Source organism: Elephantulus edwardii, unplaced genomic scaffold, assembly GCF_000299155.1.
Source record: "Elephantulus edwardii isolate Elephantulus edwardi_28Jun2011 unplaced genomic scaffold, EleEdw1.0 scaffold00127, whole genome shotgun sequence".
NCBI classification, from domain to species: domain Eukaryota; kingdom Metazoa; phylum Chordata; class Mammalia; order Macroscelidea; family Macroscelididae; genus Elephantulus; species Elephantulus edwardii.
The window spans coordinates 2,781,156-2,798,170 of record NW_006399877.1 but is presented as its reverse complement, the minus strand read 5'-3'; the positions used below and the strand labels follow the sequence as shown (position 1 = coordinate 2,798,170).

At 54.8% G+C, this 17,015-nt stretch overlaps 1 protein-coding gene across 1 annotated transcript in view; it reads left to right on the top strand.

Annotated features, from left to right (window-relative positions):
* LRRFIP1 (leucine rich repeat (in FLII) interacting protein 1) overlaps positions 1-17,015 on the top strand; it is a 159,300-nt gene that overhangs the window by 75,313 nt on the left and 66,972 nt on the right. Inside the window, exon 2 of the mRNA XM_006893515.1 lies at positions 14,353-14,439. Coding sequence (XP_006893577.1) covers positions 14,353-14,439 — 87 coding nt within the window. The remainder of the gene's footprint in view (positions 1-14,352; positions 14,440-17,015) is intronic.

Genomic DNA, 17,015 nt, shown 5'->3' with positions numbered 1-17,015 from the left:
CCAGGGCTCACTCACGGGTCCTTGTTCAAGGCCTGCCCCCGAGCTCCAGGGCTCACTCATGGGTCCGGGGTGGGGGGTGTCTCTAACTTTTGTAACTTCCCCGTGTTTTGTCACCTCTGATCTCTTTCACACACTGGTTAGTTACTCCTGAGCCCTCGTGGGTGATCAGCATGTTTGCAGGAGCCTCAGATGCATGTGAAAGTTGGACAGTGAACAAGGAAGAATGAAGAATCGATGCCTTTGAATTGTGGTATTGGTGATGCACAGTTCATGGACTGTCAAAGGATGGACACATGTGCCTGGGACAACCGCAGCTGGGCTCTCCCTGGAGACCTTGTCTCACATACTCTGGGCATGTTGTCGGAGGACGGGGTGGAGACCCTGGAAATGGGCCCGCACAGTAACCATGGACTTGAGCGCAGTGGAGGTGGGGGCGGCGGCACAGAGGAGGGCGAAGCTCCACCCTGAAGGCAGCACAGCATCCTCAGCAAAGACTTTGAGGTAGAGTCTGTTCAGCTCCCCCACAGGCCCCTTGCCAAGTGGGCCCTGCAGGCCTGTGTCCACTGCCAGGTCCAGAGGGACAGAGTTGAGTGCCAGGCTGGCAACCTGTTGTCACCTGTTGATGTGACTTTTCCCCAAGCAGTTAAGATGTGGAGGTAGTGAGTTCACCTCTGTCCTAGCAGTGCAGCAGGCCCTACTGGGGCGAAATTGGAGGGGAAGTTGCCCTTTTTGTCAAGTTCCTTTCTGTTCAGCCTGAACACACAGCGGAAGCCTTCGCCAACAGTTAACCCAGCAGAGAGGACCCTGCCTGAGACCTGACTGTGCACGGGAAGTGGAGTTATTTATAGTTGCAGAACCTTGCGTCTTGAAGTTGATTGGCGCATTACCTGATTAGAGACGGGCTCTTGGCCAATCTCCACAGAATGGAGAGGCCAAGTGGGGTGTGAGGTTGGCGCCTCAAAAGGCAATGTTGGGGAGGAATTTGTTATCCCCAAAGACGAGGCCGTGTGACTCAGCGCAGACATTGTTTATGACTTGTTTCTCATAGGCCGGGGTTTCCAAAATATCTATTCATGTTTAAGAGCAGCAACCCATACCTCACAGGCTATCGTGTTGATGCTGCAAATGTGTTATCCGGTTGTTAAACCTGCTAAATGTTCGCAGAGACAGAGGAAACAGACATTTTCATCACCTTATGACTTTTTAGTTACTTTTTTTTTTTCATGGTAAAGAAACTTGTTTTTCTGGGATGGATTTGTAAGCCTTGCATAATTCAGACTGTTCTCATTGCTGTCGAGTGGGAACCCACTCTTCGCAGACTCCACAGTGGTTTCAGGACGTGTGAGTCAGAGGGAAAGAGATTCCCCTCTTGTTCCCCAGGAGCGGCTGGGGGACTTGAACTGCCAGAGTGTCAGAGATAGCAGCACAGCCCCATGCAGCTCTAGACAACATGAGTGTGCTGTCTTCCAGCATTCTTCTGGGAGAACACCCAGATTTGTCCTGTGCTGGGTCACAGCTACCACCTCCCTTCCCCCAGGCCAGATTCCAAACTGAAAAGCCACACAAATGTTTGCTCTGGGAGCAGCCTTTAGGGAGGGAGAGCTTTGCTGAGCGCGTCCTCCCAAGTGCTGGAACTTCAGCTTCAACTCTGAGGAGATGCTTGTGAGTCTGAAGTGCCGCTGCTTTACTTACGAGAGGAATTGATCTTCAGTTAATCTCAGGAGGGTTTGGTCGTTGTTTTAATCAGAATGTTTCATGTGTTTGCAACATCATTTGTGGGCCTCCTGTCTGTTGAGTGTGGCAATGGGTGTGCCATTTTCCTGGAGGAAGGAAAAGAAGGCGTGGGCTCCTGTGGGCTGGTAGAACCCACCCCAGTGTCCCCAGCTGGCTTTTTTCTGCTTACTTTGTGTCTTAAGGCTGGGTCCTTCAGAGAAGCAAATGTGTGTGTGTGTGTGTGTGTGTGTGTGTGTGTGTGTGTGTGTGTGTGTGTGTGTGTGTGTGTGTGTGTGTGTGTGTGTGTGTGTGTGTGTGTGTTTCTCTGTGTGTGTGTGTGTCTGATGGCCTCTGGTAAGAAATTGGCACTGCAATCCCAAAGGCATGTGATTCGACTTCACCAGCTGCTTGTGGAAAAAAGATGGGCAATCTCTTCCCATGCGATTTCCAGCATGTTGTGAGGTGCCATCGTGTCGAGTGCACTCGTAATGGCCCTGTGAACAAGCAGTCTGAACCTTGTCCTGTCCTGTGCCGTTCTCAGAAATCTCTGCCGCACTCCAGCGCGTAAAGGCATACATGCATACGCACGTCTTCTGCTGCCTCTGAACACCCACTAGAGCGTCCACACCGCATCAGTTCCAACTCGAGGGCATGCAACAACAACACTACACACACTCAGAGATTAGTGTCACGGAAACGGCTCCTGGGACTGTAGAGACTGGCGTGTCCCAATTCCATGGGTCAGGAGTCAGGCAAGAGGCCACTTTGGACCCTGTAGTTGCTTCTGACATCAGGGCAGGAGTGAAGGACCAGGATCTTCGGGCAGCATAGCCAGCTTCTGGCTTGAGTCCCAGGAACCGAGGCTGGGTAATTACAAGCCGGATGCAGGAACCAGAGCTAATGAAACTCTCCAGGGGCCTTTGCCGGGCCAGAGCTCAAACACACTGCCGGCTCTCCGTTCTGACTTATGTGACCCTTGTGAGGTGTGTCCCCACAACAGGACACTGCCTGGGTCCTCCTCCTTGGTCCTAGTGTTTAAACTGATGACCTTACTGTTCACAGCACTTCAAACCTCCAGCGCTCCTTAGAGAGCTTTGCCAACATGTCCAGATACATGGGATGCGGTCCACACCCCGAGAACGCTCCCTGTGGGCTCCCTCAGAACAGCTCTCATGGTGGAGATGATGGGATTCTACCCGCTCTTGTCACGGAGGTGCTGATGTCACAATCACAAAACAGAGAATGACTCCATCACACACCAGGCCGGAGCTCGCGGGCTGCCCCACCCTGAGCGCCACACTCGGCTACATGGCTGCCCTCCGGGGCTATGTCCACCTCAGGGTGACGTAACCTGCACAGAATCCCTGCCACTCAGTCAGTGCCTATTGGAGGAAACACTGGGCAAGGAGTGAGAATTGGTGGTCCTCCAGCCTAGAGGTGAGGAGCTGTGCTGCGGTCCCCTAGGTATGGGGTTCAAATCCACCACAGAGGATGGTGAGGGAGAAGATGGGCCATCTCCTCCCTGGCAGCGCGCTGTCTCTGACTACCTGCTGGAGGGCCCACCTTTTGATTTAGACCTCTCTCGCACGTTCTTTCTTTTTCTTCCCCTTTCATTGCATTTGTTACTGTGACAACACTGACAGGCACACCATTCAGCAGCTCCTGCAGGTGCAGGTCATGGTGTTGATGACGTTTTCAAGTTGTGTGGCTGTTCTGCTGTCCTTTCCATGTCATGTGTCCCCGTACACATAAACTCACTGTCCAGTAACCCCGTCTCCTACGCCTGGAAAGCCCAGAATCTCTGCTTTCATACAGTCCTTAGTTTTATGTGGAGTGGCAGGACGGACTGCCCTTTTGGGACAGACATGTCGGTCAGTGAGATGAGGACGCCGTTTCCCCCACAGCAGAGGGCCATTCCGTGTGCGTTCTCCATGTTTGGTGGACCATACACCCATTGATGGCTGTGTCTTTGTTTCTGTCTTTTGGGGGTTGTGAAGATGGCTGGTGTAGAAATCAGGTCTTCCCAGTTCCTTCCACAAGCTCATGGTGTTATTACCTCCAGTGCACAAAGAGGAAACTGAGGCTCAGAGAGGTTGGTCCCAGTCCACACAGCCGGGGGCTGTCACACAGGCCCACCTTCACAGTGCCACCTTCACAGTGCCGCCTTCTGCTCTGTCCCTGCTGGACACAGTGCTCCAGGAAGGCCTGGCAGACTGGACACGTCCAGCTCAGAGCTGCTGCCATTGTCACAACTGTCATCTGCCCCTCTCTGCAGCCTGGGGCTCACAGACTCAGTCTGGGGCCAAGAGGTTCCTTTTTGTGAAGGTGGCTTCTCAGAACAAGAGTGCTTGTTACCGGATGCATACTGAGAAAGTTTGCACTTACCAAGGTTTCATTTTCTATATCTGGTAACTTTCAGATCGTGCTATGGTTGAGTTTTCTAAATAAGGGAAAGGAGGTCAAACGAAACCCACTGGGATCAAGTCCACTCTGGTTCCGGGGCACCCTGCCGGGCAGAGCAGAGCGCCCACAGGGCCTTGGAGGCTATGAATCTTTACAGAGCAGCTCCTGGGCTTGAGCTGGTCTTTTGGTTAGCAGAGCACTTCCACTGCACAACCAGGGTTCAAAGGAGGAGAGCAGACAGGAAGTGGGTGTGGACACTTCTGTTCCTGACTTTGTCACACAGCAGTAACTTTGTAACTGTGGCCCTGTCTGCCGGGGAGGGAGGTCGCCTGTTCCTGTGCTCAGCAGCAACCCCAGCCAGGGGATCCACGTTTAGGGCGAGAACTCACGGCTTCTCTTCTGGTTCCTGGAGTGTCATAGTCACCTCGTGCTGCTATAACAGAAACACCACAAAGGGGGAGCTTTAGCAAAGAGAGGTCACACCCACAGGGAGAGCGCACAGAACTCAAACGAGTGTTATGGAGATGCGCCCAGTCTGTGACTGACAGTGTCTGTGGAGGGTGGGGGCTTCTTAGCCAGCTGCTGCCTCAGGTAGGAAAGCCTGGCACTGCTGGAGGTTTCCTTATTGTTTCTGAGATGAAACAATCAAAATGTGTTCTGACACCTCACAGGTATGGTATGTAGGGTGGGGTGTGCAGGAAGGTTCCTGGAGAAGCAGGTAAAGGTGAAGGGGGTGGAGCCCAGAGAGAAGCCTGTCACCTGGCCAGGAGCTGGCAGGTGAGGTCAGAGGGAACTACAGCAGCAGCAGTGGGGAAAACCCATCGGTGGGGAGATCCTGCAAGTCCCTGCTCGATGCTGCGTGTTGACAGTGGGGCTGCTGGCAGCCAGAGACCATGTTGTGAAGCCTGAGTGCTCAGACCTCCTGCTAGTGATTCTGACTCACGGCGACACAAGACAGAGCAAAACTGGCCTGCCGCCTGTCGTCCTCGCGCAAGCAGATTGTTTCACCCTCCCACGCAGGAGGCCGTGGGTTGTTATTGTTGGTTGTCATGTAGGTGTTCAGAGGCAGTAAATTGCACTGGAAGAGACTGCTCATCTTTCTCCCACAGAGCAGCTGGGGGACTCGAACCACGTGCCTTTGGGTTGGCAGTCAGCTCCTTTTCACTAGGCCACCAGGGCTTCCTGGATTGAGGGTGTGGACCACTAATCTGTCCACTGAGTGCTTTAAAGCTGTGCCACCAGCGCACCCCGGAAGTTTGCGGTGGTCCATCAATTATTACTAGCCGTGGCGTTTGACAGAGCTAAGTCAGTCTTTTTGTTTGTGATTTGAGATGTCGTAAGCAGCACAGGGTCGCATAGTGTGCCATGTGTTGACTGCTGACACAGAAGCAGTTCAGACCCGCCTCATGGGAGGTGAGGAGTGGGCGCCCAGAGCGGTCTACAGCCTTGGAAGCCCAGCAGTGGGTCAGCCTGCGTCTGGATCAACACGTGGCAATGGGTTTGGCTTGGGTTTTTAAAGAACTTGCTGTCCGTCCATGGGTCCACTCATCCGTTCCCTCTCCGGCAGAAAGCAGCCTGGAGTCTTGTCATCACAGGGGAGGGACGTATGTGGACATTGCCAGTGGTCAGGCACTCACCTCTGGCACAGAGGCACTGAGCCACAGGGAAGGAAGTGCTTTGCGATCAACCCCTAATCTCCCTCACCCCACTCTGTAATAGGGGCTGATGGTCAGAAGATTAAGAAATTTGCTCAGTTCACATGACGAGCGTGCCACAGACACCCAGCTGGCAGCTGAGCCTTGAGACTCCTGGGGGCTAGAGTGCCTGTATCGGGGTACAGGGGAAGGTGGCCGTGACCAGATTGTAGTCTCTGAACCTCTGTGTCTCCCAAGAACTGAGGGTAAGGACCCAGCACCTTTGTGTCCCCTGAGAATTTAGGGCACCCAATCCCTGGGGCTGTGCACAGGAACCTCTCAGAAGACCACTGTTGAGTCTTTAAAATCCTTGATGATTTTACAGTCTATTCCATGAATGGCCTAGTGGGAAGAAGCTGTGTTGCACGTCTCAAAGGCACACAGTTCAAATGCACCAGCTGCTCCACAGGAGACAGGTGGGCAGTCTCCTCCCAGGCTCTCTCCTATAGCTCAGTTCAAACTTGATAGCACACAACAATAACCATGACTAGCTTGGTGGTAAACAGCTGCACTGCAATCCTGAAGGCACACGGTTCAAATCCACCAGCTGCTCCATAGAAGTCTGCTGTGGGTCTATTCTGACTGAACGGTACACAGTAACAACCCATGACTAATGATGCTGGGACTAGAGTGTTATGAAAGTCAGTTAAACTCCCGTCTGCCTTTAGGGCCTGCAGGTCTTCCGGTAGGGAAGCAGTGAGTCCTGTCTCCGGCAGACCCCAGACCCATGACCTGAGCCCGCGCTCCTGCTGAGCCACCCGGCAGGATCCTGGGGAGAGGTCGTGCTGTCGAACTGTGTCCCTTCGAAATGTGTGCATTTCCAGTGTGGAACCTGCATAACCATCCCCCATAACCTGATACAGCAAGGGTATGAAAACACAGCTCTCTCAGCTGTGAGGGGGATTTCCCTGGAGTGTGGCTGTAATAACATTTAGAGATAAAAGGGAAGGAAAGTGAGTTGAGGGGGCCGGGAGGGACTTACTTCCACCGAGAAATCCTGGTCAGGAATGGAGCCAGTCCCTGTGGACCTCAGCTGCCGTGCTCAGAGCTTCCTGATACAGATGAAGGCCGGGGCTGTGGAAGCTCCCAAGGAGTGTGGCCTGGGGATGCTGGAGGAGACGCGGACGATCCCCCTGGCTGACGGAGGGGAGGGCCTTCCTTTAGAACCAGCCTCCTGAACTGGGACATGGAGTGTCCTTAACCGTGAATGAGTAGATTTCTGTTCCTTAAAGCCACCCCCTTGTGATAGCTCTGGGACAGCAGCTCTAGACATGCGACCACATGCAGTCAGGTGGGTCCCAAGTCTCGGTGACCGTACGTATAAAACAAAACACGGCCGCTCGTACCAACACCACCATCTTTGGCATGCTTTTGTGTCATCTCTTGTCGTGGGGGGTGTCTCTCATTTTTGGTGACCTCTCTCTTGACCAACCCTAATGTCCTTTTCCAGTGATTGATCTTCCGCAGTCTGCAGGATAAAGCCCCGTCACCCTCCCATCTCAGTGGCCTGACAAGCCAGCGGGCAGTCTTCACCCTACATACCTGTCTGCAGTGTGGGACAGTGGGTGCCCAGGCCCTGCCCTCTGAGACCCCTCACTGTGACAGCCCCCCAGCACTTGCAGAATGCCTCTCCATGTTGACTCTGTGCCTCAGCAGCTGTTGCCCAGGGCCTGCTTCCCTCCCTCACGCGAGTCCTCACCTGGGTCTGTGAAGGGCAGGACCCTGACCTCGCCGTTGGGGAGCTCCCATGATGCCTCACCTCATGTTCTGAGAGGGACTGATGTGAATGGCAGCCGAGGGGGTGGGCCCTGGAAACACGTGACTGAGGATGGCCACTGTTCCAAGGTGTCAGCCTTGAACTTGCTTGTTAGAACAGGAAGACCTGTCAGCCATGCAGCTCAGTGCTCTGAAAGTTGTTCATACGTGCTGTCGCGTTACCTGTGACTCATAGTGACCCTATGTACAACAGCCCTAAATCCTGCTCTATCCTGTGCCAGTCACTTTCCCAGTCACTGAATCATGCATCACATCAAGGGTCTTCCTTTCTTGCGAAAGCTGGGCAATAACTAGAGAGAGAATTGATGCCTTTGAGCTGTGGTGCTGAAGAAGAGTGTTGACTATGCCATGGACTGCTGGGAGAACAAACAGCTTCACGTGGTGTCCCTCTCTAAGAAACAGCCTCTCCTAGCAACATGCCCAAGAATGTAAGACAGAGCCTCAGCATCTTTGCCTCCATGGAGACATTCAGGCCGCACTTTCTCCAAGACCTGGCTCTTCTCCTGGTAGTCCATGGATACTCAGTGCTCTTCTCTAACACCACAAGTCAAAGATGTCGGTTTGTCTGTCATCTTTACTCATTGTCCAGCTGTCAAGTGCATGGCAGGTGATTGGAAATCCATGGCTTAGCTCAGACACACCTTAGTCTTTAAGCTGACATCATTGTTCTTCAACATTAACTTTAGGGCCCTTAATATGACTGCACTCTTCCCACTTCTTCCCTGTAATTCTCCTTTCTATTAATCCTTCTAGCCTACTCTTTCCAGCTTTCACAGTTCTCTTTTTTTTAATTGAGATGTTAATGAAAGTTTATAAAAAACTTGGATTTCCATTCATTCACTGTTGCACATTTTCCTCCTTGCTCCCTCCCCCACTGCAGTTCACTTTTTTCTTTGGAGAAAAAAAGTTCTTTCATTGTTATACATTCTCCCCACCTCCCCCCGACCACTTTATTATGTGACTCTTATTCTGGACTCTTTGTCATGCCAGTAATACCTAATTATATATTCCTCTTATACAGTTCTTTCCCTCATCTGTTTCAATGTCATGTACATTATTTTTCCCCTCTTTTCTTAGTTTCCCCCCAACCCCCATATCAGTCCTGTTCTATACATAACAGTGGCATTATGCAGTATTTGCCTTTTTGTGACTGAGATATTTCACTCAGCATAATGTCCTTCAGGGTCACCCTGTATAATATTTCATGAGTTCCTTGTTTTTCAATGCAGCGTAGTATTCCATTGTGTGAATATACCAGAGCTTCTCTATCCATTCGTTTGTTGATGGGCACTTGGGTTGTTTCCAACTCTTTCCTATTATGAACAAAGCTGCAGTAAACATGGGTGTGCATATATCTGCTTGGGTGGCAGTTATGGTCTCTTTGGGGTATATTTGCAGTGGTGGGATTGCTGGGTCCAACTTTTGAGAATGTGCTGTACCGCCTTCCATAGTGGTTCACCACCTTACACTCCCACCAACAGTGACTAAAGATTCCATTGTCTCCACAACCTCGCCAGCGTTTGTTGTTTGCCACAGTGGTCTTTGATCGAACGCTGCCCTTTGACCACATTGGTTGGTTCCTGGAGGGAATGAGTGCCTCCCCGGTGTTACTGGTGTGACAGGCCCGGAGAGCGTTTGGCTGCCAGTTGGGCCACAGCAGTGAGTTTTGTTCTGTCTTCTAAGCGTGACTAAGGGCTGTAGTTCTGATGGTGTCAGGACTAATGATTTCTTGTTTCTTTGCTTGTCCTCCCTTGTCTGTGCTCCATCCTGCCTCCTTGTCCCATCTGCTGAGAGGCTCCCTGGTCAGGCCTGGGTCTCTGTGTGTATTTTCAGCACCTCCCACCACAGACAGACAGACAGACAGACAGACACACACACACACACACACACACACACACACACAGAGCAGTCTGAAAGCACTGTGCATTGATACAGGTTAAAATACAAGATAAAGGAGGGCTTGGTGATGTTGGCAGCCACCCTTTCCCAAGACCCCCACTCGCACAAAGTACCCTGCTCTAAAATTCAGGGCTTAGAGAATTGGAGGTGGGCTGAGGAGTGGAGGAGCAGGCCTGATGCCACTGGGGAAGGGACAATTAAATTCTGTCTTCCTGACCCACAGATGTGGGAACCCTTGGCCCAAGAGGTCGGCTGCTGGCTCACCCTGGCCCTGGCCCAGAGCGGCTCAGGGGTGGAGGCTTTAGGAAAAATTGATGTCTTCGGCCACCTGCCAGCAGCCAACTTGGCTTTGATTCTTGGGCTCCTGAACGTTGTCTGTCTGGGCCCCACCCAAGAGGTTCTCACTGGGGCAGCTGGGGTGTGGCTGACACCACATTTCTCACAAGTGCCGGTGATGATAATGCCAAGGGCCACTGTCTGAGAACCCGAGTTTCCGTCCGCCAGCTTCAGCCCTTACCAGCCGACTTCCGCACGGGCCCACCCTCCCCACGACCACTCACCTGAAGAGTGAGCCTACCGCACATCTTGTCTTTTAGGGCTGCTGTGACAGAAATACTGCAGGGGAGTCCAGGAGGTGGCTTTAACAGACAGAACCTCACTCTCTCACCATTTAGGAAGCTAGAAGTCTGAAGTCAGGGGCCCAGCTCCAGGAGAAGGCCCTCTCTCACTGGCTGGGGAAGGTCCTTGTCCCTTTCGGTGGTTGTTGGCCCAGCGTTCCTTGGAAATGTCTGTGTGTCCTGGCATCAGCCCTTCCTGGATCGGGGAGGCTGACTGTGCGGGGACCCTGGTCCCCGAGGGTGTGCTCCACGCCTGGCTCTCCTCAGTGACCCGGATGTCCCCACAATGCTCTCTTATCTTATCTCATGTAAGAGAAAAGGGAACACAGACACCACCAGGGAGACGCCTCTTACCTCGGATCGGGGCTGCAATGGGGATATTGGGGTTGCATCACCCTGGTCCCCTGACACATGACCGACTGACTGTGATGGGACCATTGCTTTAAAGGCTGTATCACATCACTGTGTCCACATCACAGGACCGAGCTGAGTAAACTGTCCACGGCACAGTCTCATGATTAGAGGTTCCATATACACCTCAGTGAGGCCAGCGCCGGGCAGAGGAAGGGAAGCAGGGTCCAGGGCCCCATATCTAGGCACACAGGTCCTTAGGAAGCGCTGAGGTTGTGGGGGTCTCCCTGCCCCTTTGGCTCCTGGGCTTGCGTGAAGCTGAGGGTGAGCGTGGCCTGAATCCGTGGGGCCAGTAAGTGGCCCCTCCACTCAGCACTGAGGGTCAGATCTGGCGTTTGGAGTATCTTGACACAGTTCTGTGTGACTTTGACATCAACACTGTTGGTTTTCTATCTTATAGAAGCTTCTCTCCGTGCCAGATACGTGAATAGGAGAGGAGCCGAGGCTGAGGCCCAGGGCGCTGGGATGCGGCTAAAGCAGAGGCAGCGGGCAGAGGCAGTGCCACATGAGCTCAGCCACGGTGGGAGCTCGGCGCTCTCCCCTGCAGAGCCCCCCACAGCAGCCCACAGGCGCGTTTGAGCAAGACCGTCCACACCCGCAGCTACACGAAGCATCCAGTCCCTGCCGGCCCTCATGGCTGTTTAGGAACCGCCATCCGCTCAGCCTGACACACGTGACCTCAGGCCTGACGGGCCTTAACGCCCCTCAGTTCCGTCTGCCCCTTGATTGGTCTCATGTCAGGCTCATCCGAGTCAAGAGCTCCCGTGTGCTAGTTTCCAGGGGATTGCCAGGCCTTTCTTCGTCGTCCCTCTAGGGCTAGGAGCTCCTCTGACCCCCAGTCCATATCCTCAAAGCACACAAGCCCCCACCAACAGATGAGTGGTGACTGATCCAGAGGGGCTCCAGCCAGGAATTGAACCTGGGTCTCCCACGTTTTCCCACTGAGGCCCCCGTCCCTGGTGGCACTTTGCCCAGCTGGACTGGGAGCCTCTGTTCCAGGGAGTGGATTAGATCCGCCGTCCCTCATGACATCACCCTGGTCATTGTGGAGGCTCAGCGCCTGGCCATGCGGACGCCCGCGCTGAGACTGCTTGGATCGTGTAGTTGCGGGTGTGGACGGGCTTGCTCACACGCGCCTGTGGGGGGCTCTGCAGGGGAGAGCTCCCACTGTGGCTCTGGCAGGCTGAGCTCACCTAGTGCTGCCTGTGGCCCCTGGCTCTGCTGGAGCCCATCGTGAGATGCCAGCACGCCTGTCACCGCTGCTGCGTTACCAGGACTTGGTTTTCCTGTATGAGTCCTAAGCGATGAGGGTGCTTTGTAAGGGACAGGGGTGGCTTTGCACATGCGCCTTCTCCAAATCCTGACCCTGACTCCCTTGTTCACATCTCCCTGCCTCTGTGGGGGGCTGCGTAGGGCCCCCACGAGGGTTTATTCTTTAACCTGGCTCATCCATGCTGCCCCTGTGTGACCCCAGCTCATGTCCCTCAAAGCACGGATGCTGTGCCTAATCTTTGGATGCTCTTACCCTCTGCAGGGCTCTGGTGGCCTAGTGGTAAGGAGTTATGCTGCCGACCCAAAGGCACACAGTTCAAATCCACCAGCTGCTCTGTGGAGAAGGATGGGCAGTCTCCTCCCATGTGATTTAGAGTCTGTGAAAACCCTCTGGATGGTCAGTTCCTGCTGGACGGTACACAGCAGCCACCACCCTCCGGGGAGGCAGACATGGTGGGCCAAACAGAGGATCAGAGGGGAGGGCGGCCAACATGAACACTGGCTCCAGGTTTGAGGGACAGCTCCAGTCTGAGGGGTGGGCCCCAGTGGGGGGACACCAGCTGGTGAGTACTGCCTGATCCAGCAGATGGGTCTGGTTGTCCCCCAGGGTGACAGCCTTACATTTGCAGGGACCATGAAAAGCATGACTGTGGGGCTGTGTGTCAGGCTAGGTGGGGCCGGCATTGGAGGTGTCCTTTATGAGGGGCACAGGCCCTGGTGGGGAAGGGGACTGAGCATTGGCTTCAAACAGGAACTCTGGCAGTTCAGAACCACCAGGGACCTGGCTGTCTGCTCCCATGAAGGTCATAGCCGCCCCGTGGCCCAGCTCAGCTCTGCCCAGCGCAGCGCCTGAGGTGGGTCTGGTGGTACTTTCTAGACCATGCCGAGTGGCTGTGGGCCTAGTGTTTGAAGGGCCATGTGTGTTTGCACCTGAGGAAGGACTCTGGCATCTAGAAGGGACAGTGCTGCTCCTGAGGGCACTGGCTTCCCAGCACTGCAGGCTGTGGGCAGCAGGGCGTGGTGGGCAAGGGCCAACAGTGCTGGACACAGGGTCAGAGTCTGTGTCCCCTGGGCCGTGACCTCTCCAGGCCCCACTCCCTTCCAGGAAAGGGCAGGGCTGGACTAGTGACCCTGAGCCATGTCCACCTCTGACGCTGCTCTCTGCATCCCCGGAGCCTCTGACCAGCAGGTGATCTATGCCCCAGGCACGGTGCCAGGCTGCACCCAGGAGCTGTGTGACACTGGGCGAGCGACTCACCCTCTCTGTGTGGATGGCATGTTCCCGTGTGTGTCATACTGTTGTCCTTGTCATCCGTTGGCCCTGACTGAACGTGAGGTGTCCGCCCTGCACTGTCTTGGTGACCATTCATGTTCTTGAGTCTTTCGTCCAGTGATTGTGGTCACCCCCAAGGAGGTTCCCCCTCATTTCTGCTGACCCTCCACTTCCCCAAACACGTGTCCTTTCCTAGCAATTGGTGTGACCGGATGAGGGGCCCCACGTGAGCCCAGGTCTCAGCACCCGCCCTTCTAGAGAGCGCCTGCTGGGTTTCCTCCAGCACCGATCTGCTGCGGGTGGGAATACTGGCATTAAAGCAAAGAAACACAGACTTCTGTCATGGAGTCACCTCTGACCCCTGCAGGGACAGCGTACAACTGTCCTGTAGGATTTCCAGGGCTGTAGTCCGCACAACAGCAGGCTGCCACATCTCCTGCAGAGTGGCTGGTGGGTTCAAACTGCCAGTCTTTGGGTTTGCAGCCGAGTGCTCTAACCACTGTGTCATCAGGACCCACCAAGGCCTGGTTGACCTGTTGCCATGGAGTTAACGCTGATTCACAGCAGCAGGATGGAAACCCCGCCTCATAGGGTTTCCAAGGCGGTGAGGCTCACAGAAGCAGGCTGCCACATCCTCCTTGGAGAAATTGTATCCACAGTTATTACAGTAGCTCTTGCTACAAGGGGAAGCCCCTCAAGTAGGTGGATTGACACAGTGAAGCAGTGGGTTTGAGCGTTGAGGAGATGGCAAGGGCCACACAGAACAGACGAGGTTCCAGCCTCAGGTTCACAGGGTCGCTGTGATTCCTAGTTGTCGAGACAGCACCTGCAATAACAAGCTCTGGTGGCCCGACGGTAAGGAGCTGCGCTGCCCACTCAAAGGCGGTTCGAATCTGCCAGCTACCCCACAGGAGAAGGAGGGACCGTCTCCTCCCATGTGATTTTCAGCCTCCTAAAACCTGCAGGAGGCCCACCTCGGAGTTGATTCCACTCAGCAGCATATAGCAACATACAACTCTACAGGGAACTCTGGTGACAGATTGGGCTGAAAGGCGGGCTGTTCAAATCCACCAACTGCTCCTTTGGAGACATACGGGCAGCGTGCTCTCCAAGGATTCCCAGACCCGGCGACCGAGGGATGGTGGCCACGAGTCGGAATCTGCCTAGGTTGGAGGTTGGCTTGGTGGTGGCTGCTGTCACCGTGGTGCCCTGTGGAAACTCTGCCAGCCTGTGACTGCACACCTGTGTGGGCGCACTCACCATGTCTCCTCCGTGTCCCCTCTGTCTCCTACAGGCTGAGGCCAGGCTTGCTGCGAAGCGTGCTGCCCGCGCAGAGGCCCGGGAGATCCGCATGAAGGAGCTGGAGCGGCAGCAGAAGGAGGTAGGTGACCCGCCCTCGGCGTGGGCTTTCCCTGAGGGCCATGTGCACCCCACATGGTGGAGATGGCGAGGACAGGCACACGTGGCCCCGGCTGGAATCTGGGATGAGTGCACCGGCACCTGGGATTCCAAGGTCAGCCCTGGGAGCTGCCTGCATCCCACCCCAGGTGCTGGGCCTGCAACAGCCCGCTGACCTCCCGCGTCCCTCCTGTCCCTGCTGGGCACTCCCAGGAGGCGTGGCTGCGTGGCCGGAGCCCTCCCTTCTTGTTTTAAGGAAAGAGCAGGCTCTCAGACAAGGCCGCTTTGTGTGGACGCACACCTTTGAGCTTGGGAAGCTTTGATGAGGCGTCCTGGCACCTGAAGCGACGTGTGGCCCTCTCACAGGAGGGAGTAGCAGGTGGTGGCAAGGTGTCTGGAGTCAGATGTGAACAGGAGCTAGAGGTCAGGTGTGCCAGCTGCAGGGAAACCCGGCCGTGACCTTGAGACAGTTATCGGACAGATCCGTCTTGGCCAAGGCTCTCCCGTGGGCCAGGTCACATTCTGCTCAGCTCTGCAGCTCCTGGGCGGGTGAGGTTGGCAGCTACCTTTCCGCGGATTCTCCGTGACCCGTTGCCTTGTCAGGTGTTGTTAAGTCGGCTCTGACCCTCAGTGACCCCCTGCATGACAGAACAAATCAGCTCAAGCCGCGAAGCTGAGTTGATTCTGACCCGGGGCCACTTCGTCTAGGTTCCAAGAGCGGCAGGTCACTACAGGAAAAGACGGTCTCTTCTTACCCCCACGGGGCAGCTGGTGGATGTGAATCACTGACCTTTCCATTAACAACCCATGCCATAAAGCATGCTACAGCAGGGCCATACTGGCTGTCGTAATGAGTGCTGGGGTGTTTAATCCGTCTGTGTGTCCATCTCAGTGAGGGTGGTCTTCTTTCACTGCCCCTCCAAAAAGGACGTCTTTTTTTTACAGAAATCCAAAGTGTAGCGAGTGTTGACAGCTTGTGAAATTTCTGTATTTCTCTTAAAACCTTGGCAGGTCCTGTCTTGTCCCCTGTAGGACCAAAGGGGTCACGTTCTGTTTTCTGTCTTGACAGTGGGGTAGGACCTTGGGGAATGATTGGAAATGTGTGAACAGGAGTGTGGACAATCTTGAGACAGGTCCCAGCAGTCGGAAGAATGAGCTGATTGTTACTGGAAACTAGGGCCCCAGAGGTGAACGAAGAATGTGGTTCCACAGCCTGTGGACGGGGGGACAGTGGCAGTTAGGCCAGCCCAGGAGGGACCCTGGTGTGCTGGGGAGAGGTCCACAGACCCACAGCTGTGAGAGCAGCTTCTAGGTGCTCCCCTGTCCATGCAGACCCCGTGTCCTGGTCACTGGGCCTGGGAATGCAGGTGGATGTGGGTCCTGGCTTTATGATCGCTGCCTCCAGTCTCAGCAGTGTCTCAGGTGTTGGGCTTTCATCCTCAGAGGAGGACGCGAGCTCTTTTCCCGAAGTCACACTCATTCAGATCCACCAGCTTCCTCCTGGGGAAGGACGGCCAGCGCTCTGCCGTAAAGATTCACAGCTGCGAAAGCCCGGCCGAGGGTCAGCTATGAGTCAGAACCGACCCCAAGCCAGTGGGTCTGACGTGTGTGCCGCAGGGCCTCTGCTGGAGCAGTGGCGAAGGGAACTGGGCTGGTAATCAACAAAAGGGAAGTTTGAACGAGCCGTTTCTTAGAGGCAAGGATGGTGGAATGTTGTGTCACCCTGTGGGCATGTTGTCCTTGGAGAAGGGAAGCAGGAAGTCAGCGAGGAGAGGAAGGCTCTCAACCAACAAGAAGCACTGGCCGTGACTCACACAGCTTGGTGAAGAGGGGTGCTGAGGCAGCCCAGGATGGGCAGTCTGACCCGCTGTGCACAGGCCACCAGGAGTCAGTGTCCACTCTACAGACAAGCAGCAGCCATCCGATAGAGGCCAGGCAGTTGTCCTCCGGACAGAGCTCGGCCCTGGGTGCTCTGTGAGGAGGCACTGTCTGTCCTGCAGGGTCGCTGTGAGCTCCAGGAAATTCAATGGCAGAAGGTTTGCTTTTTGGCTTAGAGTCGAGTTGCTTTTAAATACTCCTGAATTTTCATAATAGGACCATTCCCGAATTGTCTAGACTGAGTGAGCTGAAGCTTCATCGGGCCTGATGTGAGCACGATGTCCCGCTTCCTGCTGCCTCCCCAGGTGAGGCGGAGCTTGGGCTCTGGTGTGTCTGGATCTGAGCAGAGTCCAGCGTACAACCCTGCCCACGTGAGGCTCTGGACAGTCAGGCAGGGTGCATTGCCAGCAGCTCCCACAGAGAAGTGTCTGGACAGAGAGCAGAGGAGTCAGTCTTGTTTCCCGTAGGCCTGTCTGAGTGGAGGCCCCTCCTGGGATAGGACTTCTCTGATGCTGAATTATTCGATAAAGTTTTAGGGAGACGAGTGCCCATTGCCTTGGTTTGCGCTGGCCATGGACTTCCCCAGACGGACGGATCCCTGCCGCCTCAAGTCCACTCACCACTGGGCCCTGCTGTCCCCGACTGTCCGGCCCAGTGCCAAGGCCTTGATGACGCCAAGGC